Genomic DNA, 16834 nt, shown 5'->3' with positions numbered 1-16834 from the left:
CCTGCGAATATGGACTCCCTAAGTCCCAAGGGGGCCATTCTGGCCCCAGTGAACATCCAACCACAAACATGTTCATGAACAGGTCATGTTTGTTGGTGTTCATGAATCACTGTTCGTGGATGGCAATGAACAATGAACATCGTGTTCGGGTTTTTTTCCCCTGTTCGTGCCCATCTCTAATCAACATATCTTTTATGACTGACTTTGAAAAGTTCCTCAGCTCCCATCTCCTCTACCTATAGATCAAGGACATCTCCTAAGTCTACAGAAAGAGACCTTGAGAAATTCCAACGCAACTTTCACCTGAGGCTAAACCAGCCTAAGTAGCACATTCACTTTTTGAACAGCATGATGCAATTATTAGATTAATATACCATCTTGTAGAGGAAATCAACAGGCCACTACATATCCAAAGCCAGAATGCAGAGCACTCCATATGACCCATGTCTACAGTCAAACCTTCCAATAACAATTGTATCCTTCACAATAGCAGTAAAGATTACTCAGATAGGAATGGTGCACATTAGACTCGCATCCAATCAGAGGCGCAATGAGCCTATTATTGCTGTCCCATTTTATGCTGGCCTAATATTTCAGCCGATAAAAGAGAAGGAGATATAGTACACCATTCTAGGGATCTAGAAAATTTCCACTTCAGTTTGGGTTCTGGGTTCCATATAATCAAATGCAAACCTTAAGGACACCACATAATGTGTCAGAGTGCTCCTGGACTGGTACATAGCTATGCTGCAACAATCTGCAGAGAACTCCATATGCCCCAGAGGGCATAAAACACGATCTTTACACGCGCGCTCACACACGCGCATGCACCCCCCCCTATCTTGCTTGGAACTTGTGTCCCTAGAAGATTTTCTATTAAAGAGGATTTAGTGCCATTAGACAATAAATATTAGGTCCTGAAGGAGTCATAAACTATAAAATGGATTACCCGAGCAACTCTAAGCTTTCTCGGTCTACACAGTGTTATTGGCAGTGGACTTAAATTATAAAATGTAAAAAAAATGAGAATGCATTGTCAGTCACCAAAGACATATCTTCCTTAAAAGGAAAAGTTCCATTTTTCTTTGGAGATTATATTCTTGACCAAATTCTATCAAGAGGCATAGGTTGTGCTCTGCATAATTTACCCCTCTGCAAATTTCTCAGGAAAAAGGTGTCCCCTTCAAAAACAAAGAGCTTCACCAAATATGATCTTTTTAAAGGCTTTAAAAAGACTCTCCGTGGCCAGAATGTGAAGACGGAGTAAAGGTAAGAAATGAAACCTCCCTTCAATTATCATGAGCTCAGTATTTATACCCAGAAAAAAACTTTAAACATACCTGACTTGAATATACAAAACATCATTTTCTAAGTGGAAGAGGGGAGGCAAGACAGTTATCTAAGAGAAAAATATATGGAATGGGAACAGCCTGTGTGGATTATGATAAGAACAGGATGCACCAGAAGAGGCAAGGAAGCCTACAGACTAGAAGGTTGAAAATTCTCTCATTTGCAGCTCACCATTCTCTTTTAATCAGATTGCCAAGCAGGATGTGTCACAAGCCAACAAAGCTACGGGAGTATCTGAAGCTTCTCTGAGTGTGAAGTGGATTGACGAACAACAGGGTTTGTGATTCAGAAAGACAGCACGTATATTCCAATTCTTAACCAGCATGAGTATGTGCAGTGCAAACAAGGCAAATCCCCGCATCGTAAAAATCTCTCAGGGCAAGCACTCTCTAGAGGCCATGCTCTCCTCCTTCTGCCAGATGTCTAGGCTCATTAAATTAATCATCAGTAGCAACTACATGGATTTTGTTCTTTCTTTCTTTTTTAAAAAAAGCAAGTATCTACATCGCATAATTACCAATGTCTATACATATGCTATGCACTAATCTCAGATAACTAATGACATTGAATATTTGAAGCTTTGGGGACAGCATGGTGGACCAGCATTGGCCAGGATTTTTTCCCCCGTTACATTCATGCCATATTTAACGTTAATTTTGTGTTGATGGCATTAAACATGAATTGGGCGCACCAAAAACTCAAGTGAAAAAAAATGCAAAAAGCTTACAATGACAACATATAAAAACAAAATGAAACAAATGACCTGCTTGTACATCCATAATGCTAATACATTTTTGGAAATATGGTTAATCTGGATCCGGTACAGAATGCCATTTTTGCCGTATCCTGCTCTAATTGGCAATATGATCCTTTTATGATGAAGTTAGAGTTCTGAGAAGTGGGGAAAGTAGTACTGCTTTTCTACTTCATGGCTGCTCCATTGAACAGAAAGCCCTTAGAATGGCTGTGGTCACTGTCACGTTGGACACTATAAAATGGCCTGAATAAAAACAACATGCCCCGCTTAGCACTACTATGAGTGAAGAGAAGCATCCTCTTATGTATTCCTTTGCCTTGCCTTCTTCCATATCATAAGTTTTGGATGAACTGTGTCTAAATGAGTATTAATTTTATACTCATTTTCTATGAAATAGATTGCTGGACTGCTTGCTTTCTGGAAAACAAATTAACAAGGGAAACACATAAGCAGCTTTCTCCTCCTTGCTTTGCACATTTTGAGGCATCCTAAGTGCCCCAGGATCTGATAGTAGAAATTACAGCAAAAGTCTCCTGGCTAGCAGTTGTCAACATTGTATTGCCTTGGACTGAGTGCTTTTACTTATGTGCAAACGCAAACAGGGTATAAACAGTATATATATATTGGTCCAGCATACCTGTGGGACTGCCTTCCTCCCTGTTCCTCTACAGCAGCTTCACTCACCTGAACAGGGTCTCTTACAGGTGCCAAGCTGCACATGGGCGAAATCAACAGCAGCCCGTACACGGCCTTTCTCTGTGGTGGCCCCTACCTGTGGAACAACCTACTGGAGGAGGTCAGGAGAGCCCTCACTCTCCTGGCTTTCCAGGATGCAACTGATGCAAAACTGAATTATTCAAAAAGACTTTTTACTCAAATGGAAGGGCTGTATTGTAGGGATGGGGTGTCAGATGCTTCGCTAATGAGTTAGGGACCGTAGACTTCACCACTATGGTTGCCTTCCATATTATCTGTTGCTTTAAATATGTACTCCTGTGTACTACTTGTACTTTATGTTGTCTAATGTCAATCCTAGAAGTGATTATGTTCTGTTTCAGTTTTTTCTTCTATATTAGAATCTTGCTAACGCTATGTCTTTTTAAACTTGTATCTATTTACCCTATGGCGTTGTTTATGGAAATGTCCTTGAAACTGTATGGAAATATACGTGCTACTGATTGTACTAATCTCATACTGTGTAATAAGCCCTGATGCTCAGTGAGAAAGGCGGACTACAAATAAATAAATAAATAAATAAATAAATAAATAAATAAATAAATAAATAAATAAATAAATAAATAAATAAATAAATAAATAAATAAATAAATAAATAAATAAATAAATAAATAAATAAAAAACCCTTCACTTATGGGCCACTAAACTCCAGTTTCTAGCCAAGGTTCACACTGGGTGCCCCACTCCCCAGTTTACAAAGTTCTTCACAGAAAGGAAATGTGAGGCTGCTTTTTAATGGCATGGTATTTCTACATGTCACTGGAAACAAGAAGAAACTACCTTTCATACATATGCCTATATGCAGATTGAATGACAGTGCAGCTATGGCATGTAATAGGCCTGTACAACCTCAACCTTTGAGAAGATACCAAGGGCAAACCAATGGATACACCAAAGCATCTGTAGATTATATTGCTTTGGATAGACATTATCCACACTATACCTTTCTGCAGCAAGAGTCTCACTACTACTTTTGTTCCAGCACCCCAAATATGACTGTCATATATGCCATTCTGCATATCTGCCATGTATGTTTTCTGTGTTATGTGCAGATCGTCTGCGGACATGGGAAGTTTCTTATTGATGCTAAGCCAGTGGGTTATCTTGCAAGTATTTACTTTCTCTTTCCCTGCCACTTTGAGCAAGTGTCCTTGAAGGCCAGCTGCAGCAGGCTCGAGATGTATTCTTCTTGGGAACTGAGATGATTTCATTCTTCGCTCTGTCTAGCCTAAACCTATCTTCTCCCCTTCAACCCCCCTGGCTCCTTCGCGCCAGAACTTTAACGGTCACTGTCCTGAAGGCGGGAGTCTTCCCTATAACTAACACTACCAACCCCATTTACGTTACTTCTACCAATCCCGTTGTCTGAGCACCTTGAACTTGATGGATCTCTAATAATGTTACTTCAACCAATACACTTGTGTGATTGCTGTGGAGGACTGAGGGGATCTACCTGCCAGGGACTGGCATTTTGGCAGAAGTGATATAAATACAATCAATACACCCGTGTGACTTAATCCAGCATATTCACAGCATGCCTGGTTGCGTATGACTGTGATCTGCCATGAAAGCTCCATCAAGCCTACCCTTGTGATTTCTCCGCCAGTAACTTTATTAGAGGGCACAACAAGTTTAAAGGGGCTGTGCCCCTTTATTAGAGGGCACAGCAAGTTAAGTAGCCTCCTGCTACCCTCTTCTGACTGGCTGACCCTGTAGCTACTCCACAAATAATGCCACGTGCCACATTTGAGTGAGCTGAGGCAATCTGGTGCAGGGCCTTAAAACCATGAACCTCACATCTCCAAGTAAGGTAGAATAACTTTAAACACAACTGCATGGGCTTTCTTGTGCTGTGCAGGGCTGAGGAGGAAAAGGATCACAGCAGGAAACTGGCATACCAATGCATCCAGAAGAGCATATCACGTGTGCATGCGTGTGTGTGCATGTGAGTGTAGGTCTAACGGAAGCAGGCAACTACACCCCCTGTCCTATTTATAATGCAAAAGGCCAAGACAAGCCACAGTTCATCACCAAGTCTATCAGAACAAAGGGAAAGGTTATCCAATAGGGTATGCGGCTTAATTGGTTTTTAAAGTGAGTTGTAATGCTGCAGTGATCATCTCTTTGGAAACCCAAACATTATAATTTTCACTTAAAAACAAATTACTCTACCCTAAGGAAAATCTAGCTTTTACTTTTTTGCAAAAATAACCTGAAAGATACAGCACAATCAGATAATTTAAGGTGCATGATTATGGTAAATCTTGTTTCTCTCCTGCAATGATAGTTTTTAGTGCAGTTAGCAGCCAAATGACTGCCACAGAGCCCTAGAAAGATAAAACAAATAGGGTTGCTGGAGGGAATGCATTTAATCCAGCAAGTAAATTATTGGATAAGAGCCGCTTAGAATTAACAAAAGAAGTACTGGAATGGCTGATGGGCTCTTATATCAATTAATCGGGAAGTAAACATTAATTTTGCACATTAAAAAAAATTTAGTACTTTAAATATTGTTTGTGTTTAATGTTCTAGAAGGAGATAAAGAGCTTGTCAAATTAATTTTTAGATAACCCTAAATGGCAGTTACTGTCAAACAATGCAAAAAGAACTTGGGAATTTTAGAAATACGGTAAAAGGTAAAGGGATGATGATAGAAAAGTGATCTTAGATGTGTCAGATTTACACACACACACAAACACACGCACCACAGCACCCTGTGTTTTACTTTTAGTTAACTATAATGTTTGAGAGTTAAAACAGTTTTTAGTTCAGGGATTATCTGTTATTTACTCTTGCATTAAAGCATTCCAGACCCTCAGTCAACAAAAAGGTTTCCAATCTTACAGGAAAGGAGGGAAGCTTCTACAAGATTTCTTCATTGCAGAATGACATGCAAAACAGATTTGCAAACATCTACTAATGACCTTGGTAGGATTAGGATTACTGCCTCTGCAGCCTACATGTCCATCATACATGAGGTCTACAGTCCTTGCTGTTTGAGGATGCTCTTGATGGGAGATGGAGCAGACTACCAAACAACAGAATATAAGGGTCAGTACAGGTAAGACTGTGAGAAACCAGTGATGCTCTTTAAAAAATCAGTAGGAGATCCAGTTTCAGTCATGCCAAGCTCATACTTACAACAAGTCCATGCAGGAAAGAAAAGACAGATGTTGACTTTACACATATGCACACTGTTATGCAAATTCAATCTGCCCCTGCCTGCACATGCACACAGTGTAGTTCTTTGCCCTTTAAAGTCAAAAGACAGGCAGCATCTTTGTTCCTTTAATGACACAGAGGAGCCATTTTCAGCAAGCAAAACCAACAAAGGAATCACTCCCCACATAGCCCTGGTTTGAACTGGGGCATAAGGCTGAAATTACTCTATAAAAGATGCAGGGAGATCTATGATCTCCATCTCATCTAAGTACAATTACTGGTTTTTACTTGAGTACCTAAATTCTAAATACACATGCTTTAAACAAATGTTTCAGTTTAAAACCTTCTGGCTTTTCTGTTTTGTGCAAGTGTAATGGCAGAGACGTCTTTTTAAAAATAAAACCAGTCCACTAGTTGGTTATTTATCATTGTGCTGAAAGCAATCTGAATGAATTTCAGAACTAATTCTCACTAAAATGGAAAATGTGCACCTGGGCTGCACCACCTGAGACTACGAGTCAAGCAGAAGGCTACCTTCAAATTCTCCTCCCCAACATGCTAATTTTCTATGTGCAGATAAATGGTTTTAGTCTGTCACGTGAGGCCTCACTGGCAGTCTGATGCAGCACTACCCAGACAAAGGCTTACTTACCTCAGTAAGAATGAGACTTTTGCAAACAGAAAAAGATGGTGGATAAGAAGCAGCACACATCTGATGTCTGCTCAAGACAAGTAAGCATTGAGAGTACTTGCCTGTTTTCACTGATGGAAGATACCAAGGGCAGCTCATATTCACATAGGTGCCAGGTAAGCCATCTGGCCAACATATATAATCATCAAATGTTCTGTTGCAGAATTTGCCTTCTGTAGACAGAAAGAGAGATACTTTGAAAAGCAACCAAAAAGAGAGCAGCAATAACCATATCATCTCTATTTTTTTAAAAAAATCTATTTTAGTATAAGCAAAATGAGTAAAGGGGAAAAAACCCTTAACCTTATTTGCTCTCTGCTGTTACAATCAATAAGACTAGAACTAAGCAGGTAGATAGATCTGCCTTGCTGATCAGGATCCTCCTCCCTCATCAGATTCTCTCACCCAGTCAAACACCAGGGGCAGGGATGCTGATTTTACCACCACCATTGCAACTTTACAGTTTGTTTCAGCACAGCAAGTCAAGTCATCAGTTTCCAACTGAGGTGAGAGCAATGGTTATAGCTGGAGGTGTTACTTGTACAAACTACTCAAGATCTATGTTATGACAAAGGAGCAGGTTTGCAGCTGGTTGGGTTGAGGAGAAACTTTCAGATCTGGGCCTACAAAGGAAGACATGCATCTCCTTTAAATCTACACCCAGCTTTGGCTACCATGGCTGCTGCAGCTTCTTTAACAGATGAGACTAGCCACAGCTATCCATGCTCTGATCACAACCAATGAGTCCATTCCTTTGCATGGACTCCAATCCATTAGACTGCCAGGAAGCTAGCCATAATACATGTTGTAATTAGTGTCCTTATTCTTTTGCGACATAAATCTGATATTAAAAAAAACAACATTCAAAAAGCCAGTGGGAGAACATTTTAATCTTCTGAGACATCCCACCACTGACTTAAAAACAGCAGCTATCAAGCAGACAAACTTCAAAGAAAAATTACAATGCAAGATTGTTTAAATTGAGTTTATTTGCAAATTTGGAACAATGGATCCTCCAGGGTCAAATCAGGACATAGGATTTTTCTCACGTTACAGATACTAATTTTCTGCACTCTACATCCCGGCTCTATCAAACTAATTATAACATGTATTATAGCTAGCTTCCTGACAAATTACAGTATCTCTTCCACCCTCTGCCTGGATTATAAGGATTCCTTCCTTTTTTCAGTCCTCATATCTGAAGAAGGGAACTTTGACTCTCAAAAGCTCATAACCTAGAAATCTAGTTGGTCTTTAAGGTGCTATAGCACCCAGATCTGCAGACCAACATGGCTACCCACCTGAAACTAGGCTTTATGATGTCACCAAAAGGCTAGTAAAACATTCATTTCTCCATCACAGGATGACTGTTAGAACAAATGGTGATTCCCAGACCTCTTTTTATTGCTACTTCCTCCTGAGAAGAGATCAACTTCCCCAGAACCTGAGTCAGAAGATGAAGCAAAGGCTAATGTGATATCTAAACGCCTTTTTGATATACCTTTAACATAACATCCTCACTTTCCAGAACAAGGTGGCTGACCACAAAAGAGGACCTCTCTGTACTTACAGTGCATTTATGGAACACCCTCCATTACTAGAAACCTAGCGTGGCTATCATTAGGTGCCAAGAGAAAACTTTCCTTTTGCTTGCTTGGGAGAGAAGGGAGAAAGGGTTGTGTTTTGGGTCGGGTCTTTTGTAGTTTAACTGCTGTCTCTGAAGCCTATTTTGAGTTTAGTTTTTATTGTATTTTATTATATTATTGAGTTTTAGTATTTTATTTGCAGTTTTATTTTATGGTGGAAGCTATCGTGGTCATGTATGAGTTAAGACCCATATGTTAGTAGTCAGAATCCTCCTCCCAATGAGGGGCAGTTTATAAACATGAAATCATAAACACTACCTCAAATATCCTAAGCACAAAACCTGCCTGGCCTGAAATGAAACAAAATGGATGCCAGCTAGGTAAGAGTCTGGGCAAATATTTTAGAAGGCAGTCAGAGTGACTGACTAATGCGCCCACCATGCCCTGTAGAGATAATTTAGGACAATGGGTCTCCCAAGAAACTCCTGACTAATCTCATCAACACCCAGCATCACTTCCCCTCACCCATTTACCTTAATTAAGCAACATCTAATACTATTCACCAAATCTGGTAGCTTTTCCTTCTGGTACTCACAGGATTATCAAGCATCATTTTCACCTATTATCCAGATCTGGAAAACCAATCAAGTTATTGTTCTGGGGGTGAAAACATCAGCTTGCCCCAGGGAGCATTTTACCCTGTTATATCTGGAGTCCCTAGCCATGAGAGAGAGAGAGAGTGTGTGTTCTAGGACCTGTACATACACCCCCAGATCTGTTTGGGCCTTCTTCTCTCTGTGAAATGCTGGTCATTCCGCTGCTGCTTCTGCAGACATCCATCTTTGAGACTAGTCATTATAGCCTTCCTCGAAATTGCTTTCTTCTCTCTCCTCTCTCATTCTCTTTTATTCTTAGTTAGCCTCATATGTGTTCTGTGTCTGATTGTATATTTGCCCTTTTATTTCTCCTTTAATGAATACCTTCCCAGCTGAACATCTAGCTGGTTTATTTCAAGAGTTCTCTTTAGGGGAAAATCCCCATAAACATTGGTGGAGAATCCCAGTTATCCCCTCTCACTTTGCCTCCTACAAGGCAATTTCCCCCAGCTAATTAGGAGATTGCCTATCTGGGTAACACATAGGAAATAAATTTCTTCTATATTGCAGAGACTGAGAGACAAATTCAAGTTATCCAGAAATGGTAATTTCATTATGTTGTTGTGCTGAATTCCTGATAAAAATTGGCTTCATTTCACTACCTGTTCCAGTTGCGCTACTCTTAAACATTGGCTTCAGTGGACCCCAGCTACATGCCCATTGAAGTCAAGACAGTTAATGGTGTAGCAGCACTTTGGGCTCCCATCTTGCTTCAATACCAGATATCCTTCCATTTTCAATGCAATCCCAAGAGTAGTTACTCCAGTCTAAGCCCATTGAAATCACTGGGTTTATACTAGAGTAACTCTTCTTAGAATAGCACTGTTTGTTTGGTTTGCCATACATAAGCGTCTAGCATCAGCCATACTAGTTCACACAGTTATTCAAATGTATCTATTTCCAATTAAATGAAGAGTCTCTAGTCATGCTGTTTCAAATTCCAAACTATACATACTGATTGATGCATTGCTGAAATAACCACACAAAAAAGTCACTAATCAGCATTATAGTTTATTCAAGTCTCAAGTTTAGATTTATTAAACCACCAGCCTAGGAGAACAGTGGAAGCTGCCCAAAGGGAGATTAATACTTCCTTGCCATTACCACTATTAGCCAGAGTCATTCACTTCACTGACAGTGCAATTTGAGAAGTAACAATGGAAAACCTAGCTTTTTTGTTTTAAAGAGGAGTTTCAAAACAGTTTTGAGTCCTACCTTATTTAAATACTCTGAGGAAAAAATACTTTCTCACTTCGTCCATCCTGAACCTACTCTCTAATACTGTGTCCAGGTGCCCATGAGTTCAGGTATTATGGACAAGTACACTTCATCTACTTTTTCCACAGCAAGCATGATGTTATCAACCTCAATCATGCACATCCTTCAGTAATCTTTTCTCTAAACTCCAAGGCACTAAACTCCTTAGATATTGCTCATGTGGAAGGTACTCCGAACTCTTGTTAATTTTGTTGCTCTTTTCTGCACCCTTTCCAGTGCAGGCACAGCAATCAGAACTCTACACAGTATTCTAAATGTGGCCGTTCTGTAAATCTATACACAATGACATTATGATACTGGCTATGTTGTTTTCAATACCTTTCCTAATAATTCTGTACACAATTTCCCTTCTTCACATACTGATGTACCCACAATTAGTATTTCCATCAAGATATTCATCATTTATTTTATTTTACTCATTTATATCCTGTCATTCTTCTCAACAGGGACCCAAATCAGCTTACATTCTTCTTTACTCCATTTTATGCTCACAACAGTTAGTGTGACAAACAGGTTCAGTACCACCTCTCCCAGTGGACAGCCAATGGAATGATGGAATGTTGCAGCTGCTGGTGGTTGAAATCCGTTAGAATAGTTAGAGAAAGGAGGAAAAGATTTTAGGCTGCTGACACCTGTTATAGGTTAACCATCCACTGTAATGATATTGTGAGATGATGAATTCACCTATTAAGAACAATGTATTCCTTTGACTCACTCACTACTTATAAATAAAAGTAAATCCTTCCACCTCCATCTAATCCTGCCTGGCTGGATGTATAGAAGGCTCAGGATAAAACACACACACAAACACAGACACACACACAATCTGATGAACTAAATGGTGTCAGTGTACAAGGAAAATAAATATTTTCCCTTACTCCAATAACTAGCTGAATGAGGATTAGTGAAATTAGGGAACTGGCTACCCTGTCTGGTACAGTCTAGCGGAAGAGAAAAGAGAGGACCCTGTGTACATTTGGATCAGGGCTCTCTACCTGATAAATAGGGGCTAGATGGGCAGCGAGTTGTAACAGACCTGAACTACCTATGTAGCCCAGAACTTGTGAAGGGATGTTTATGGTGGGTAGCAGTGTACTGGGTGTCACTGGTAGGCTAGGCTGAGAGACTGTGAACAACCCAAGGTCACACAGTAAGCTTCCATGGCAGAGAAGGGATTCAAATCCAGGTCTCCCACATCCTACTCTGACATTCTAACCACTGTACCACACTTGGTCTCAAATAAAGAATCCTGGAATAAAACTTGGTTCATCTTTAAAGATGCCATTTGAATGCCTGTTTTTCTGTAACAAGCTACCACTCGGTGCTTTGAGGGTGCCGGTTAAACAAAACTGCTTTCAACCGTCTTGACCCAGCATTTTACACAGAGTGCCTTCTCAAAAGTGACAGATACATAAGAACCTAATAAATCCTTTTATGCCTCTTTTGATGTACATTAGCCTGAGTTACCAAGCAGGCCCTTCAGAGTGTTGCTATAATTGGGAATTCCCTTTGAGAATGCCCACCAGAACCAATTCCTCACCTTCTTAAGCGAGATGCTAAGATGTTTCTGAACTGCCAACTCTTTGGCTGGTTATTATATCCCTGCTACTAACCTTTCTAAAAAATACCATAGATTAATTATTTATATTATAATCTGTTTCATTGCAAGCCATTCTGAATACTCTTGATGAATGTATAAGCTTTTAAAAATCAATATGTATTGCAACACAAAAAACATTATTCTTTCCCTAGTGGAGCACCTGATGTTGCAAGGTGAAGTACTGAGGCTCTCTTGTCCTTTGTGCATGAGCTAGTACTACCAGAATACCTGTGACACTCAGCAGTGAAGGTTATAGTGCAACACTATATGGGGCCCTGCCACATCTTGTTTGCCATACTCCAGAGGTAATGAAAGGTTGTGTGTGTGTGTGTGTGTGTGTGTGTGTGTGTATCTTCATCAACTTTCCCTGCTGAACATGCCACAACTGAACTTCTAACTGCTTTTTTGGCTAACACTGAAGGCAAGTTATAGCCACATTTCTGAACAGGAGAAATCCTTAACTTTTCCTTACTGGAATCAAAGTTAAACTTTGTTCCTTCAGGTTATAGTAAAGCTTAACTAAGAGAAAGGGAGAGGACAAAGTATATTTTAAGGCCTGTAATAACTGGAGCAGCATAGAGACACAAGAATAAATACCGCATCTGTGTTCAATAGTCTTACCTGACAGAATAGGAGGTGTTTCATGGAAATATTTCAAGCACTGAAGCTGATACTGTTCCCAATTCTCCTTCAATGAGTTAAACATCGCCGTTGATCTCTGGAATGAAAAAACCCACACAAGATCTTTAATAAGAGACAAATTAAATGTTCCAGAGATTTTCTAATGAGGAACTGAATCTATGGGGCTACCTTGCCAAACAGTAACAACAGTTTCCTAGAGTTATAAACAAGCACATAATACTGGTACATACTATTGCCTGGAGACAGATACATAATCTACCAGGGCATGGATATTAAATGAATTATTTTGTATTTGAAGTCCAATTTATTTAAGTAATCCACTCCACTACCCCTCAATGCTTTTAGAAGGGAAAAATTGCTCCCATTGCAGCTGTTAAATGTTTTATATTAACATCATACTAATATTATTCCTTGTCCACATCAGGCATAGATTCACAAGATTTATATAAGGTTATAGCATGGCTTTTTCATGGTGGTACTCATCAGTACTGAATACCAGCAACTTTGGCGGGGCTCTCCAAAGCCCTGAAGGGAGAATTGGTAGAAATTGGAACAACCTCATATATGAGTACTGGCACTTTTTTAAAAAAGCAAAAAAATACTGGTTATTAGAATACTAGAATTCACTTGCTGAGATAAAAGGAGCATTGCCTTCAATAAATGCACCACACCTATATGTCTGTCAAACCCCAACTTGCCCTCCAACAATACCAGGGCCCTCATACAGTATCTCTGATTAACATTAATATTGGGATTTAGTGATAAGCCTTGGCTGCAGACTTACTGACCACCAGGTTTGCAGACTGTGGGGTGCAGGGCAGCAGGCATCCTCATGGCAGCAGACTCAGGCAGCTCACACAAGGCCCTATGCATTCACACGGGGCTGATGGGAGGGAGGTTGGCTGGGCCACAGGGGCATGCTTTGGCCAGAGGACCTGAGAGGCACAGTTTCCTCCCAGGTCCATGGGTCAGGCATAAAAAGGGGAGCCACTTCAGTGCCATGAACACATGTGAGCAGCTGGCAGCGCAAGAGCAGCAGCTCAGCTGGAAAAGTGGTGTGGTAGCAGCAGCAAGGAGTGGTGGCAGCCATGGCAGAAGCAGTGGCAGCACAGAAGGAGCAGGAGCTTCAGCATGTAGCTTCCAGGCGGTGCTGGTAACACTGGGATGGCGCTGCCATGGCTTAGAGAGGCTTGCCTTTTTGCTCCTCACCTCATGGGAAATCACAAAAGTTACCTCATGGGAAATCACTTAAGCACAGTCTGCACATTCTAGTACAGCAAATCATATAAATCAAGAGGACCTCTAGAAGAAACAGCATTTCTGCATTTTTCTACGTTTTCCTCTTCTAATTTGTATGAGCTAATCAGAAGTGCAGATGAAAGGGGGATGACATCCTTTAGGGTAGCATCTATCATTAGAAAAGTAACTTCTAAACAGGGGAAATGACAGTTTTCAAAACATCAGCCTCCCAGATATCCAAGGAAGCAAAGAATCACTTAAGATCTTAGTCATCACCATCTTTGAAGGAGATTCTCAGCACAGATTTAGAAAACTTCATCAACTTTTATTAAAATAAGCTTTTCTAAAACTAAATTGTGAGCATAAGAATTTACCATCCTTCAAATACCTAATACCTAATAGCCCATTTAAGATATCTTTCTTGCACACAGAGTAGTCTAGACTGGATATTTAAGATGAAGTCATAAAACCATCAGCAGGAACCTAATTGTGCAGAATCTGCTACTAAACTGTTAAAACATCTCCCAACCATAGCTGCTGATACAAGTCTACATCCTCAAGCTGTAGGATTAACAGCCCTTAGAGCTTCATCCTAGCTGTCCAAACTCAATTATTTTTCTTCAGGGGAACATTTTCATATCAGATCCTTTTCATTAGCAGGCGAGGGAGGTGGGGCATTTGAAGAAATTGTTTCTTTTGCATGTGCGCATACACACACATCCCCTTACTCATCTTTTCCACAAACAGGTAAGTTTTGTGGCACACTAAAACATGTACAGACTTTATTATAGCATAAGCTTTTACCAGCTGCAGCATGCTTCATCAGATGGACCAAGAAGCTGTAGCAAATCTGTTAAGTCATGAGGGCATTGCTTTTGCTGCAGATTTACATGGTTATTCCTTTGGATCTTCATCATGAATTCTTCTGCTTAATACCTTAACCCAAACTGTAACTATGTATTGGCACACTTCACTGCTCTCGTTTCCTCCACACTTTCTGTCTTCAGAATTGCCAAAGTTTAGACTATATACTCATTGGAGAAAAGGACTTGTCTTTTTTTATGTCAGCATGTCATTAGGCAACACATCATTAGGCAGGGGGAGGAGCCACATGCAAGAAAAGAACCCCTGTGGGGCCAATAACAGACACTTTACTTCATTTATAGCCCACCTGTCAAGAGACAGTGCTGACAGCCTCTCCAGCTGGCAGAGGCTGTGAAATGATGACAGCAGAGGAAGCCCTCCTGAAGGGTGGGGGGGGGCAGGTTCTTTAACAATCTGGGGACAGTTCAGCCTCCACAGACCAAGGAGGAACCAATACTTACCTTGCAAGATCCTTTGATGTGCAGTGACCATGCTGTGGCACAAAGTCATGGCAGGACCAGAAAGTCCTTTAAACCTTGGCCCACTTTCCAGCTGGTTGGTAGGTTGGAATGGGAGCTGGCAGCCACCAACATAAGCAGCATATTCTTAGGCAGGAGGAACTGCCACAGGTAATAGAAGAACACTCTGTGGAGCCCAATGAAAGGCACCTGGAAAAAGAGGTCATAGTCCACTAGCAGGGATCTGCCCTAGGGTTGGGGTTTAGAGATGGCTGCCAAGCCTATGCAGCCTGGGCTGTGACCTTTAAAAGTGGGGGGGCAGGCCTATGAGGACATGCCAGAACATTTCTCCTGAAGCCTGAAGGAGGACAGACAGAGAGAGGGAAGGATGGTTCCAGGTGTAAACCTGACTCTCCCCCTTTTATACACACACACACACACACACACGGCCCCACCTTGTGGTGGGGACTCAAGGCAGACTACAAAATATAAAACAAAGTCCTCCAATAAGCAAAACTGGGATTACAGAACCACAGAAATAATAGAAGCATTGCGGGGGGTGGGGGGGCTTCTTGGCCTCCTCATGCAGGCCATTCCACAAGGTGGGAGCCACCAAGAAAATGTGCATGAACAGGCAGTTACTAATCTTATCCATTTGCAGGAAGGCCCTTCAGAAGGCTTTGCTCAGATGAGCACACTAGTAGTAGCAGAGAACAGAAGGAAAGGTGGCCCTGAAGGTATATTGGTTCAAGGGTATTAAAAGCTTTATATGCAGTAACCAGGACTTAGAAGCTTTTGTGGCACTTTTTGGCCATAAAAAACCAATAGACATGCTCAGAATGCTCTGCAGCTTTCAAAGCAGAAGGTAAAGGGAGATGAACAAACTCCCTCCTGATCACTTTCAATTATCAGTCAAAAAACACTGTATTGTCATTTAGGAAAGCAACATCAAACCAGCTCCTTTTAAGTTGGCAAAACAGCTGTGTGTCTTCCAGTGACTGACTATGAAGGGAGACCACTTCCTGCTCTGTCATAGTTTAGTCACCAGATCACATAATGGGGCTACAAAAGCCCACTTTCCCTATCTTACCTACTTTTGCAAGACATTTCTTGTGAAGCCACATTTGCACTGCTCATTTTTCATGTTCCTTCTCTGCTAGCATCAGGATTCACCACAGCAAAAACAAATGATTCATTTAAACAGTATTGTTGTGAAAGCCTTGCAACGTCAACACTGATTCTCCACATATCAAACCTAACTGGCGTGTGGTCAAGACAGGTGTGCGATAGTATGTGGTATTTGAGAACTTAAAGTGGATCACATCTGCACAATTGCACACACACACATCCCACTTCAATTGTGTCTATAACAAGTCAGTCCTGTTGATGTAAACGGAACTTGCTTCCATACATGCGGTATTCCTCGGAGACCCACTACCTTGAGAGATTAAACTGACTACTGCTACAACAAACATTTTGTTAGTATCTCCCAATTTATACAATCTGTCCCCTAATGATCCCTTTAGAAGATTCTTCAATTGTTGCCTAGAACCTTCTCTCAGAACCTGGACATGGACTTTATATATGAACTGTGCACAACTTGGTGCAGAGGTCAATATTATGTAAGAAGAGGGAACTCCATGGGACTGGCAAGGCAACCCCTAGCCAGTACCCACAAGCAACCCTCCCTGCAAACACTCTGGAGTAGCCACGATGCACCCAGATCAATGTGCCTGCCGCCAAGATGCCAGCTACTGCTGAGATCCCTACAGCAACTGGGACCAATAGAGACACAGAGAGAGGGGCCATGTTCCAG

General features: G+C 41.0%; 1 protein-coding gene across 1 annotated transcript in view; it reads right to left on the bottom strand.

The window, feature by feature from the left end:
* The window catches only part of GLP1R (glucagon like peptide 1 receptor), a 177627-nt gene that overhangs the window by 123566 nt on the left and 37227 nt on the right, over positions 1–16834 (bottom strand). The window contains exons 3-4 of the mRNA XM_054972289.1: positions 12437–12533; positions 6758–6868 (exon numbers count right to left, since the gene is read on the bottom strand). Coding sequence (XP_054828264.1) covers positions 6758–6868; positions 12437–12533 — 208 coding nt within the window. The remainder of the gene's footprint in view (positions 1–6757; positions 6869–12436; positions 12534–16834) is intronic.

Source organism: Eublepharis macularius, chromosome 1, assembly GCF_028583425.1.
Source record: "Eublepharis macularius isolate TG4126 chromosome 1, MPM_Emac_v1.0, whole genome shotgun sequence".
NCBI classification, from domain to species: Eukaryota; Metazoa; Chordata; class Lepidosauria; order Squamata; family Eublepharidae; genus Eublepharis; species Eublepharis macularius.
Note: the sequence above shows the minus strand (reverse complement) of the source record. Positions and strands in the feature narration are given on the sequence as shown.